Here is a 14322-nt window from a genome sequence, read left to right on the forward strand (position 1 = left end):
TTCTTCTTCTTCTTCTTCTTCTTCTTCTTCTTCTTCTTCTTCTTCTTCTTCTTCTTCTTCTTCTTCTTCTTCTTCTTCTTCTTATTATTATTATTATTATTATTATTATTTGAGACAGAGTTTCGCTCTTGTTGCCCAGGCTGGAATGCAATGGCGTGATCTCAGCTCATCGCAACCTCCGCCTCCTGGGTTCAAGTGATTCTCCTGCCCAGAAGATCAAGACCAGCTTGGGCAAAGTGGCGAAACCTTGTCTTCACAGAAAATACAAAAACTAGCCAGGCATGGTGGCACATGCCTGTAGTCCCAGCTACTCAGGAGACTGAGGTGGGAGGATCACCTGAGCATGGGGAGGTTGAAGCTGCAGTTAGCTATGACCATGCTACTGCACTCCAGCCTGGGTGACAGAGTGAGACCTTGTCTTAAAAAAAAAAAAAAAGATCCAGGCCTCTAAGAGAACACACACACACAAACACACAAAGCAGTGCTAAGGCTAGAACCCAGATCTTCTCATTCCCAGCCCAATACTCTTCCCACTGGACAATGGCTACCATCTGACCATGACCAAAAATCTAACCTGGCACTAAAAATGTTCCATGAGAGATTTCCAAGTATATTAGTCCATTCTCATGCTGCAAATAAAGACATACTGAGACTGGGTAATGTATAAAGGAAAGAGGTTTCATTTCACAGTTCCACATGGCTGGGGAGGCCTCACAATCATGGCGGAAGGCAAAGGAGAAGAAAAGACATGTCTTATGGCTGGGCGCAGTGGCTCATGCCTGTAATCCCAGCACTTTGGGAGGCCTAGGCGGGCAAATCACCTGAGGTCAGGAGTTGGAGACCAGCCTGACCAACATGGAGAAACCCCCTCTCTACTAAAAATACAAAAAGTTAGCCTGGCGTGGTGGCGCATGCCTGTAATCCTAGCTACTCAGGAGGCTGAGGCAGGAGAATCACTTGAACCCAGGAGGCGGAGGTTGTAGTGAGCCGAGATTGCGCCATTGCACTCCAGCCTGGGCAACAGAGCAAAACTCCATCTCAAAAAAAAAATGAAAAGACATATCTTACATTGTGGCAGGCAAGAAAGAGAGCATGTGCAGGGGAACTCCTTTTTATAAAACCATCAGATCTTGTGAGACTTACTCACTATCACAAGAACAGCACAGGAAAGACCTACCCTCATGATTCAATTACCTTCCACCAGGTCCCTTCCACGACACATGGGCATTATGGGAGCTACAATTCAAGATTTGGGTGGGGACACAGCCAAACCATATCACCAAGGTAGTGTGGCATGGTAGGCATGAAGATGGAAAACTTGAGATCAACTTCTGCCTCAGAGGTTTCCATAGTCATTAGACAAATCACTTAACCTTATTGGCCTCATGAATTGAGAGGCTTATCCGAGATGCTTGCTGTAAGGGCCCTTCTAGCTTTAAAGATTCAGTAATTGAAAATAAGATAGAGGATTGCTAGTGCTTGTTCCAGTTTTCCTAGTTAGTCTTTGTGCAAGAAATGTTGCATGCATAGCATTGCCCCAACTTGGTGGAAAACCATTCTTATCAGCCAGACTTTTTCCTCCTTGTCTTGGATATTGAAAAGTTGAAAGGACCTCTGAACCAGGCTGTGGGCTGAAAATGAAGGCAGGCTGGCTCTGAGAGGAAGTGTCAGCTTCTCTGAACTCAGTCCAGCCTTTTCCCACAGCAGGTGTTCTCTTGGCTGTGGGGAAAACTCATCATTAATGGAAAGTGACAGAGAAAAAACATTTATCTCCCATAGAGCACTTCTGCACTACCCAATACTTAGCTCATATCTGTTGGAAATCATAATTTCAAAAAACTGATTACGAATGTATAGGTGGATTTTTAAGCCCCTATCCTGGAAGAATAGTGTTTACATTCAGATATGCTCGTTTATTTAGACCACGCTTATTTTTAAAGGTTGGTCCAGATATTGATTTGACTTTAATTATCTATCATAATAGGTGAATTCATATTTCATTATGAATTTATACTTAAAAGCAATAAGGGGCATTGGAGGCATCTCCCTTGAAGGAATAGAGTATTTGAGCATTGACAGGAGTTAATTTAGGATCTGAAGACCTTGCAAAAGGGCTCTAAAATGAAAGGACAAATTTTGTCAGATGATGAAAATCTGCGGTGTTAAATTACTTTTGGCCCAGAATTCCTAGCCTGTGTTAGCAACGAGATTAAGATTGATTGTCCTCTCATGTTGATTAAATAGTTTGTGAACATAGCAATTAACTGAAGTGAGTGTCAATGAAGGGCCTTTGCTCCTAAGGTTACGAGTCCATCTCTCTAGGACCATTTCCTATAAAAGGGGAATCACCATCTGCTTTCTCGTTGCTTCTTTTATTCCACTTTGGATTTGTTAACATGAAAATGTAAGTTTTCATTTGGCTGACATTAATCAGTTTCTGTGCGAGGTTCTATATCAAGATATCAAACAAGACCTAAGAGATTGAAGGTCCTAGTGGTGGTATTAAATTTTTGTATATAAATTAATGACCATGCAATGTTTCACAGCCATTTTTCTCTTTCTTTCTAACAGCCTTGTTAGACTGTGCTTTTGAGAATATAGAGACAGAGAAGTTAATAACCCATTCAGAGTCTGGTCTAAAATCCAAGGCTTCCTATTCCAGATCTTGTCTTTTCCATAAGAAAGTGCTGTTTCTCCTAATCATACTCTTCCTATAAAGCAGAGCTTCCCTACAATAGGATCACTTGAGGAATTTTTAAGGAATGTGGTTATTTGGGCTCTCTTCAAATCAATTAAATCAGAGGCTCAGTAGGTGGGTCCGGGCATCAGTGTTTTGGGGTTTTCTTAACCCTCTGCATGAGAAATTCCAGAAGTGTTTCTTAAAGGGTAATATGGTTTGGCTGTGTCCCCACCCAAATCTCATGTTGAATTGTAGTTGCCATAATCCCCATATGTCCTGGGAGGGAACAGGTGGAGATAATTGAATCATGAGGCAGTTTCCCCCATCCTGTTCTCATGACAACGAGTTAGTTCTCATGAGATCTGATGGTTTTATAAAAGGCTTCCCCCTTCACCAGGCACTCATTCTTCTTCCTGCTGCCATGTGAAGGATATGTTTGCTTCCCCTTCTACTATGACTATAAGTTTCCTGAGGTGTCCCTAGCCCTGCAAAACTATGAGTCAATTAAAACTCTTTCCTTTATAAATTACCCAGTCTCAGGTATGTCTTTATTAACAGCATAAGAACGGACTAATACAAAGGGTCCTCAGGTAAATCTAATGTGCAGTGAGACTTGTGAGCCACTGCCGTAGGGATGCAATGCTCCATCAGTGTCTCTAGCTGTTTTATCCCTAAGTAATAGTTTGAAGAACTGGGGAACCTGCCATGCTCGACAAAAATTACTCAATTGATGCTCTGAACAACCACCATGCTTTTATTTAACAAGGAGTTTTCTGAGACTTCATAAATATAATTCACAGTGGTGATCCTCTATGTTTATGAGTGCAGAAGCTACTAACTAGTAACTTCTTAAGGATGAAATTGAAAATTATAACTCAGTTCAATGGCAGACATTGCTGTGTGCAAGACACTAAGCCAGGTGCTGTGAAAAAGACCATCCCTTATCCTTACAACTATATATATATATAATTATATATATTATATATAAAATATATATAATATATATATATATTTAAAAATATATATATATATTTTTTGAGATGGAGTCTCGCTCTGTTGCCCAGGCTGGAGTGCAGTGGCCTGATCTTGGCTCACTGCAAGCTCCACCTCCCGGGTTCATGCCATTCTCCTGCCTCAGCCTGCCGAGTAGCTGGGGCTACAGGTGCCCACTGCCACGCCCGGCTAATTTTTTTGTATTTTCAGTAGAGACGGGGTTTCACCATGTTAGCCAGGATGGTCTCGATCTCCTGACCTTGTGATCCACCCGACTTGGCCTCCCAAAGTGCTGGGATTACAGGCGTGAGCCACCACACCCAGCACAACTATATATATTTCTTAAGTGTGTAATAATCTAGTAAGAGAAAAATATGTATGCAAAGAACTCTATAATTCTATATTCACATGTATATTCAATATTTATTGAGCACCCACTATGTGCCAGGCACTCTTCTAAATACTGGGAATGCGGTAATGAGCACACCAGTGTCTGCTTCATAGAACTTAGCATTCCTACTGGAACAAAACAGATTTTAAGCAAATATAAAGCAAGACAACTCACTTAGCTTTGAGCTTCTTGAGAGCTTGCCTTATTAATCTTTGCATGTCCTCTGTATGGTGGTGGTAAATGCTTGTCAAATGTAATGATAAATGTGTTGATTACTCTATTAAAGGTATGAGATCTTTTTGAATCACTAAGGAGGAAGATTAGAGCCAGCTGAAGAGACCAAGTAAGATTTCTTGGAGGAAGTACAATTTGAACTTGGCCTTAAACGTGGAGTAGGATTTCGACAAGCAGAAGTTTATAAAGACATTTGCTTTTGCTAAGTGTTTCCCGTCATAGCCCTATCCCCAACAGCCTTCTGTGTGTATGATTGCTTATTAATTCTGCTACTAACCATTAAGCAGTTAGTACTTATCAAACAGTTCTAATAAAACTATTAGATGATTAAGTTTTCATATCATCTGTGGATAATATATATGAGCTCTCTTTTTTCACTTATTCTCAGATATTTGAACCACATTAGTCATCTGTGGAATATCAGATTCTAGAAATTGCTAGCATACCCCTTGAAAACTCACTAACTCCAAATATTAGGTGCCCACCAGTCACTATGTAGTATAGCATGTGAAATGTGGCCATAAAACTAAAAAGACTAGAACTCTACTTTTCTTTTTTTTTGTTACTAATTAGCTTTGAAACCTGTACTTCCCCCAAAGGAGTACTAAGCTATGAATTACTGTAGGAGATTTAGTTTTTTAGAGATTTTTTTTTTTAGAGTTTTCCCTCTATTATTTTCCCGTTTTTTCCCCACAATGAATTTCATTTACATCAACTTTTCCCCTATTCCCTATCCCTCAAGATCCTACACATTCCAGAGAAGACAGCCTACTTCAGAGCTTAGTAGAATAAATTCATTATCACTAGTTCTGTAGTAATGAGCCTGCCAAATTACTAAGGACTCATACCTACCACTTACTGAGTACTTTCTGTGTACTAGACATTTTACATGTCTTTTCTGTCTACCTGCTTGGTAGATACTAGGTAGAATTATAATTTTTCAGATGAAAAATAGTCTTCTGAGCCTTAGTTATTAACCTGAGATCAACACTGTCTTAGGAAGGCGGCACCAGGGTTCAAAGCTTTATTCTTATTCCAGAGTCCATAGCCTTCCTACTAATCATCCTGTTTGTTGCCACTCCTTATTCTCCATGGCTTAAATAAGCACAAGTTTTTAGGCAAACAAAACCAGTGTTGCCAGATGCCAGCCTAAGATTCTTAGGAAGATAGCTAAAAAGGTTAAGTTATGGAAGCAGATGGTGGAAGACCGTAAATCCCAGGCTAAGAAGTTTGGGGGTTTACCCAATTGACAGTAGGAAATCATGGACATATTGTGAGCGGAAGGGATGAAGATATGAAGAAAGTGATGTTTCAGAAAGATTAGATACCTGTAGAAATGTAAGTAACAGAAATGGTATAATTTCCCCTGCTGCCAGGCAACAGTTGAAGAGAATTCTGGGGTTTGCAATAGGAATATGCTTTATTAGAGCAAGACAGGCATAGTAATACCTCTGAAAGTTACCCAAGAAATAGGTAACATGGGCTACATGTAGGACAGGGTTCAGAAAGAATTGCTTTGTACCTGGTATAAAAATATTAATTAAAATTGTTTTAAAACTAAGCAGGAGAGGCTGGGTGCAGTGACTCACGCCTGTAATCCCAGCACTTTGGGAGGCCAAGGTAGGTGGATCACCTGAGATCAAGAGTTCAAGACCAGCCTGGCCAACATGGCGAAAGCACATCTCTACAAAAAATACAAAAAATCAGCTGGCCATGGTGACAGGTGCCTGTAATCCCAGCTACTTGGGAGGCTAAGGCAGGAGAATTGCTTGAGCCCGGGAGGCGAAGGTTGCAGTGAGCCAAGATTTGCTCCATTGCACTCCAGCCTAGGCAACAGAGCGAGACTCTGTCTCAAAAAAAACTAAGCAGGAGATTGAGCAGAGGATACATGACAAGAATGGTGAGAGGCATGGGATATAAGGAAGTAAGGAGACTGTTTTTTTCAGTGGGCCATAGACAGAACTTGGGCAATTAGATTGTCTTCTGGTAGATGGATTTGCTATGACTGATTAAAAGGCAGGATGAGGGAATCATCTGTTACAGTGTGTTTGCACTCATCATGGCCTGTCAGCATTAGATATCTCGCTTTACAGCTGACTCCAAAGGAAGCTACATTTTCCTTTTCTCATCTACTCTGACTGCTTCGTATTTTTTAACAACTTTTTTGAGGTATAATTTATATATCATAAGTTATCCATTTTAACTGTACAATTCAATGATTTTTAGTAATTTTAGTGAATTTTAGTAAATTTGCAGTTATGCAATTATCACTGCCATTCAGTGTTAGAACATTTCCATCACCCCAAAAAGATCCCTCCTGCTAGCTTTCAGTCAATCCTCATTTCTACCCTACCCCCAGGCAACTATAAAATGGCTTTCAGTCTGTATAGACTTGCACTTACTGGACATTTCATATAAATACAATAATATAATAAGGTAGTCTTTTGTGTCTGGCTTCTTTTACTTAGCACAATATTTTTTAAGTTTATGTAGATGCTTATATTAATAGTTCATTACTTTCTATTGCAGAAGAGTAAATAGTATTTTATTGCTTAGATATACTAAATTTTATTTATCCATTCACATTTGGATTGTTTCCAGTTTTGGGCTATTAGGAATAATGCTGCTGTGAACATTGCATACAAGTCCTCCTGCAGACCTGTGTTTTCATTTTTGTTGAAGATTCCTAGGAGTGAAATAGCTGGGTTGTATGGTAAATTTAATTTTTTGAGAATCTGCTACACCGTTTTCCAAAGTGGCGGAACCATTTCACATCTCCATGTGAATGTACGAGAGTTCCAGTTTCTCCACACCCTCATCAACACCTGTTATTGTCTGTCTTCTTTATTACAGTCATTCCAATAGGTGTGTAGTGGTATATCATTGTGATTTTAATTTGTATTTTCTAATGATACTAAGCATTGTTTCGTGTACTTATTAGCCATTCACTTGTCTTGTTTGGTAAACTGTCTATTCAAATCTTTTTCTAAATCAGGTTGTTGGTCTTCCCATATATTGAGTTATAATAGTTGTTTATATAATTCTGGATACAAGTCCTTTTTTTTTTTTATTTTTTGAGACAGGGTCTCCCTCTGTCACCCAGGCTGGAGTGCAGTGGCACAATCTCAGCTCACTTGAACCTCTGCCTCCCAGGTTCAAGCAGTTCTCCTGCCTCAGCCTCCTGAGTCGCTAGGATTACAGGTGCCCACCACCACAGCCTGGCTAATTTTTGTACTTTTGGTAGAGATGGGTTTTCACCATATTGGTCAGGCTGGTGTCGAACACCCAGCCTCAGGTGATCCGCCCACCTTAGTGTCCCAAAGTGCTGGCATTACAGGCGTGAGCCACTGCGCCCGACCTGGATTCAAGTCCTTTACCAAATATATGATTTTCAAGCATTTCCTCCTAGCTTGTGATTTTTCTATTTTCTCATTATTTTGAAGCACAAATTTTTAAAATTTTGATGAAGTCTAACCAATCAGTTTTTTTTTTCCTTTATGGATTGTGCTTTGGGTGTCATCCAAGAACTCTTGCCTTAGTCAAGGTCATGAAGATTTGCTCCTATGTGGTTTTTTTTGTTTTGTTTTGTTTTTATTTTTGTTTTTGTTCTTTTTTTGAGACAGAGTTTCACTGTTGCCCAGGCTGGAGTGCAGTGGCACGATCTCGGCTCACTACAACCTCCACCTCCTGGGTTCATGCAATTCTCATTCCTCAGCCTCCCGAGTAGCTGGGATTACAAGCACATGCCACCATGCCTGGCTAATTTTTGTATTTTTAGTAGAGACAGGGTTTCGCCGTGTTGGCCAGGCTGGTCTCAAACTTCTGGGCTCAAGTGATCTGCCCGCCTTGGCCTCCCAAAGTGCTGGGATTACAGGTGTGAGCCACTGTGCACTGTGCTCAGCCTCTCCTGTGTTTTCTTCTAAAAGTTTTATCCACTGCTTTTTTTTTTTTTTTTTTCTGGAGACAGAGTTTTGCTCTTGTCGCCCAGGCTGGAGTGCAATGATGCGATCTTGGCTCACTGCAACCTTCGCCTCCCAGGTTCAAGCAATTCCCCTGCCTCAGCCTCCCGAGTAGCTGGAATTGCAGGTGTGTGCCACCATGCCCAGATAAGTTTGTATTTTTAGTAGAGATGGGGTTTCACCATGTTTGGCCAGGCTGGTCCCGAACTCCTGACCTCAGGTGATCCACCCGCCTCAACCTCCCAAAGTGCTGGGATTACAGGCATGAGCCACCACACCTGGCCCTGCTTTTAGTTTTGAAAGACAATTCTATTTACTTGCTTAACAACTTCCTAATGTTAAATTCATTTTTCAACATCCTAAAGAAATATCGCTGTTGTCTACAAACTATTATTAATCTTATCTTCTTTTTATAGTCACCTAGTGCCCGGTTTATATAAATCTGTCTTTCCAAAGGTAGATAGATAACCAGTTTGTTGAACAATTAGTCACAGTAACTCCTCTAAGAGACAGTTCCTTTTGATTATTATGTCTGCAGTTCTAGTCACCTGCCAATAGATTGTTTCATAAGCTGTAGCCTTCTTGTCCAAGCAACTCAATTTTCAATAAGCATATCCTTTCTCTTTCTATCTTTCCAGCCACAAAGCTCATGTTATCATCTTACTCTAGCTTTCTTCTAATAGCCCTCTGGATTTTTACCATAGTAGTTACCAAAAAAATAAGAATTTTGTGACTGACATCATCTTCTCTTTAAGGAGGCCTATCTGAATAGTAAGCTCCATAAAATCAAGACCTGTGTCCAGTGCAATTTCCCTCAATGTTCTTGGCATAATGCTAAGTGATTAGTAAGTGCTCAATAAAATTTTTTATTATATCTTTGTGATAAAAGTATAGTGATGTATATTTAGATTTAATAGTTATATAATGTGATTTGCAGCCCACTGTTTTTCTAAATCACCGAATGAATAGCCATTCAGTTTAGATTGTTCTCTCTCTCTCTGTCCTCAGATAGTTCTCAGCATAAGCACTCTGGTCTTGAACTGTAGTATTTGATGTTTCAGAGTGTTTGTTAGAAACTAACAAACTTTAGAGGTTGTTTATCATCAGAGTGGGACACATTTCCTCTACCATGCCCTAACTGTTTTAGGAATTTTATGTTAACCTTTTAGCCTCAAATACCCTTTCAATAACTTAGTCCCCTAACTCTCTAACTCCTACAGGATTTTATACCTTAATAAGAAAAGTAACTGTAATCCCAGCACTTTGGGAGGCCGAGGCGGGTGGATCACGAGGTCAGGAGATCGAGACCATCCTGGCTAACACGGTGAAACCCCGTCTCTACTAAAAAAAATACAAAAAATTAGCTGGGTGCAGTGGTGGGTGCCTGTAGTCCCAGCTACTCGGGAGGCTGAGGCAGGAGAATGGCGTGAACCCAGGAGGTGGAGATTGCAGTGAGCCGAGATCACGCCACTGCACTCCAGCCTGGGCGATAGAGTGAGACTCCGTCTCAAAAAAAAAAAAAGAAAAGTAAAAGAGCTTTAGCATGTTGTGTGTGTGTGTGTGTGTGTGTGTGTGTGTGTGTGTGTTGTGTGTGGTAAAATACACATCTATTTCCAGAACCCGTTCACCTTCCCAAACCGGAACTCCTTACTATTAAATAATAGTTCCTCATTCTTCTCCTCCCAGCTCCTGACAACCACCATCTTTGACTACTCTCAGTACCTCATTTAAGTGCAGTCATATAGTATGTGGCTAGTTTATTTCACTTGGCATAATGTCTTCAAGGCCCATCATCCTGTAGCTTGTGTCAGAATCTTCTTCCTTTTAAAGGCTAAATGATATTCCATTGTGTGTATATGCCGCATTTTGTTTATCCATTCATCCATCAGTAGACTATTGGGTTGCCTCCACCTTTGTGTGTCTTTTGATGGTGGGGAAAGGAAGATTATTAGTGTGTCCATCCACAAGCAATGATATTGTACAACCTGTACTTCTAATCCTATGGGATTCTCTTCTAAATTTGATTCTAGCTAGTGCCTACATTAAATAGCATACTATGGCATCCATAATGAGACCTAACTCTGGGTGCTCTAAGGCAAAGCCAAGAGAGTGACCTCAAATTAGGGAAAAAGCATATAATATAGGCCTTCCAGTCCACTACCAAAAATTACAACACTTGGTACATAGTAGGTACTCTATAAATGTTTGTTTTTTGTTTTTTGGTTGTTTTGTTTTCAGACAGTTTCCCTCTTGTTGCCCAGGCTGGAGTGCAATGGCGTGATCTCAGCTCACCACAACCTCTGCCTCCCAGGCTCAAGCGATTCTCTTGCCTCAGCCTCCCAAGTAGCTGGGATTGCAGGCATGTGCCACCATGCCTGGCTAATATTTTTGTATTTTTAGTAGAGACAGGGTTTCTCCGTGTTAGTCAGGCTGGTCTCGAACTCTCGACCTCAGGCGATCTGCTCACCTCAGCCACCCAAAGTGCGGGGATTACAGGCGTGAGCCACCGTGCCTGGCCAGTACTCTATAAATGTTTGAATAAATGCTAAGTACAGATGCACCACTGTTCATAATTGCCAAAAATTGGAAACAGCCCAAATAGAATGGATAAACAAATTGTGGTATAGTCACACAATGAAATACTTTACAGCAATAAAAATGAATGAACTACAGATACACACAAAAACATGAACAAATCTTAAAGAGAAAAGTCATATATAACAGAATGCCTACTGCATGATTCCATTTCTACTGTTCCACAACAAATAAAATTAAGCAACAGTTTTTGTAAGTATGCTATTTACATATAAAAATGCTATTTTTTTAAAAAAAGGAAATGAATTCCCTAAAAGTCAGAATAGTGGTTATTGTCAGTAGGGGTTGGTCAGGGGCTGAAGTTTATGATTAGGAAGGGACATGTTGTGGGGAGAGAGGAGGCTTCTGAGATGCTGATAATAGTCTGTTCCTTGACCTAAATGAAGGTTCTGTGGGTGTTCACTTTGCAAGAGTTTGATAAGTTGTACATTTATGTTTTATGCGCCTTTCTATATAGTCATCATATTCCACAATAAAGTTTTTTAATTTCTATGATTCTAAGGAAAAAAAATTATAAAAGATCATACAGTCTTTTTTGTTGTGTTTTGTTTTTGAGACAGCGTCTAGCCCCGTCACCCAGGCTGGAGTGCTGTGGCATGATCTCAGCTCCCTGCAACCTCTGCCTCCCAGGCTCAAGCGATCCTCCCACCTCAGCCTCCCAAATAGCTGGTACTACAGGCACATGCTACCACACTTGGCTAACTTTTTAAATATTTTTTGTGGAGATGAGGTTTCACCATGTTGCCCAGGCTGGTCACTGAGCTCAAGTGATCCTCCTGCCTTGGCCTCCCAAAGTGCTGGGATTACAGGCATGAGTCACTGCACCCAGCCTCATACAGTCTTTTAGCTTTCAGTTTGATAAGATGAGAAACATACAATTGACCCAGTTTGGAGAGTACCAGGAAAGAACTGTAGATTGTATTAGGATTTCCTTATTACTGATTTCCTGATGTGAGTTCCTGGGCTCTGTAGTTTGGGAAAATGAAAATTGCAGGAGGAGCAGCACTAAGTAGAAGCCAGTCTACATCTGCAGCCCTTTAAGGACCTGATGCTTCATTAAAAGGCATTAACATCAGTGTCTGGGATATCTAGGACATTTCCCAGTGTTTTCCCTTCTTAGAAACTGCATTCATTTCCATCACAGCATGATGTGTGGGAAGCAGGGAAAAGGCAAATAGGACAAATCTTCCCCCCTATAAAGGAATTTCCAGTGGCCCCTATTTCTATAACTACTTTTTCTCGATGCATCATAGAAAGTAGAATTAGAGATCAGCAAATCTTTAAACAGCTTTTGAAAGAAAAATCTTCATTCACAGAATGTCATTAGATTAAAGTTAAGTGGCAAATTACTTTGTGAGTAGCTTTTAAATTGAGATAACGAACAGCTTCCCCATTACTTGGGTTTTGCTAAATACCAACACCCTTCCCCTGTATATCACTGACTTTGGTGATTCTTTAATTCGCTTAAGCCTCAAAAAGCTCAGCTGGCCTGTGAGCAGACTATTAAACTGGAAGTCCTGACTCTGATTTTACTTCTTAAGATGTATAACAGGTCAAGTAGCTATAGCCCAATTAGGAAGTGTCATAATTGATAGTGTGTCTAATTGGAGAGCACAGTTAGAAATATTTTCATTAGGCCAGGTGTAGTGGCTCAGACCTATAATCCCAGCACATTGGGAGGCTGAGGCAGGTGAATCACTTGAGGTCAGGAGTTCGAGGCCAGTCTGGCCAACATGATGAAACCCTGTTTCTACTAAAAATACAAAAATTAACCAGGCGTGGTGGTGCACACCTGTAATCCTAGCTACTCGGGAGGCTGAGGCAGGAGAATTGCTTGAACGTAGGAGGCGGAGGTTGCAGTGAGCCAAGATCATGCCATTACACTCCAGCCTGGGTGACAGAGCAAAACTCCGTCTCAAAAAAAAAAAAAAAAGAAATATTTTCATTAAGATATTCAGCCATCACTGTAAGCAGCTTTCTCAGATTTTACATGTGAGAGGGAAGCAACTAGCCAGTTTGCCTTTCTCAGGGTAGAATTCAAGAGTTTTGTTCCCCTGCTATTTATGAATTTGACATTCCTTGACTAATGTATTCAGTTTCTGTTCTAGACATGAGCATGAATTTCTGATTTGCAGACGTGAATCACTGCCTATGCATATCGTGCTGCTTTTTGTTACAGGTCCTGCCTTACCTTGCTCTCTCTCCTCTTTCAGGGTCTGACATTTCAGGAGGTGGAGAACTTCTTTACTTTCCTAAAGAACATTAATGATGTGGACACTGCATTGAGTTTTTACCATATGGCTGGAGCATCTCTTGATAAAGGTAATGAAACTCAAAAAGTGTTTTTTTGAAGGTATGAACATTGGGTCTGTAATCTCTTAGTGACTGCCCCTCCTGAACAGTAAAAGGTAAGTTTTTCTTGGCATCCTTGAAATGTGTTTTGATTTGTTGACATTGTATGAGCCTTGCATTTCACCCTGAGATGCCTAGTTCAGTGAATATATTTTCTTGTGCTAAGGCCGTAGTCTGGGCAGGTGCCCATCTTTAAATGACTAACCTTGAAAATAAGCATCTAAGCTGAGGCACAGGGCATGAAGCTGCAGAACTTCCCCTATCTGAGCCAGAGTCATTATATATACAATGTGAAGCTAAAGTCACTATACAACTTAAGTTACGTCTTTGATGAGAAGGAATACTTTAGTTTATTTCTTATATTAAGACTTTTTTTAAGACAATATGACTCTGAGAATAGCACCCCGCTCCTTTGGCTTACTTCATAGAAATTCAGTTACAGTTTGTACAGGCAACGTGAGAGCACGGAGTAATTGAAAGCACAATTTTTCCCTCAACATTTCATTATGAAAATTTTTAAACATTCAGAACAGTTGAAATAATTATCTAAATAACATCCACATATTCAGCTCAACTGACATTTTGCTATATTTGCTTGATCGTATGACTATGCATATTTTCATCTCTCTAAGTAATCATCAATCTTATTTGACATGTTCAAAGTAAGTTGCAGATGTAAGTATACTTCACTCCCAATTACTTCAGTATGAATATTAACTAAAGTTCAAGATTCATTTAAAGTTCTTTCGGGCCCCTTCACAGTTTTTGCCCCCACTCACCAAGAGGCAACCTTTGTACTGTATATTTTTCCACCATAGATTAATTTTGCTTTTTCTAGAACTTCATACATTGGAATTATATAAATGTACACTCCTTCTAAGGTTTCACTCAATGTTTTTGAGATCCATCTCTGTTGTGTGTCAGTAGTTTAATCCTTTTTTATGATGAGTAGTAACCCATTGTATGAATATAGTCAGGCATGGTGGTTCATGCCTGTAATCCCAACACTTTGGGAGGCCGAGGAAGTAGATCACCTGAGGTCAGGAGTTCAAGACCAGCCTGGTCAACATGGCGAAACTCCATCTCTACTAAAAAAGCCAAGCGTGGTGGTGTATGCC

General features: G+C 40.3%; 1 protein-coding gene across 3 annotated transcripts in view; it reads left to right on the plus strand.

The window, feature by feature from the left end:
* Positions 1-14322, plus strand: part of LOC116463691 (calcium uptake protein 1, mitochondrial) — a 262265-nt gene that overhangs the window by 215966 nt on the left and 31977 nt on the right. For all 3 annotated transcript variants that reach the window (XM_058434807.1, XM_058434806.1, XM_032146908.2), the window contains one exon: positions 13066-13174. In XM_058434807.1, the coding sequence (XP_058290790.1) occupies positions 13066-13174 (109 nt within the window). The remainder of the gene's footprint in view (positions 1-13065; positions 13175-14322) is intronic.

The sequence above is a fragment of the Hylobates moloch genome, unplaced genomic scaffold (assembly GCF_009828535.3).
Source record: "Hylobates moloch isolate HMO894 unplaced genomic scaffold, HMol_V3 SCAFFOLD_53, whole genome shotgun sequence".
NCBI classification, from domain to species: domain Eukaryota; kingdom Metazoa; phylum Chordata; class Mammalia; order Primates; family Hylobatidae; genus Hylobates; species Hylobates moloch.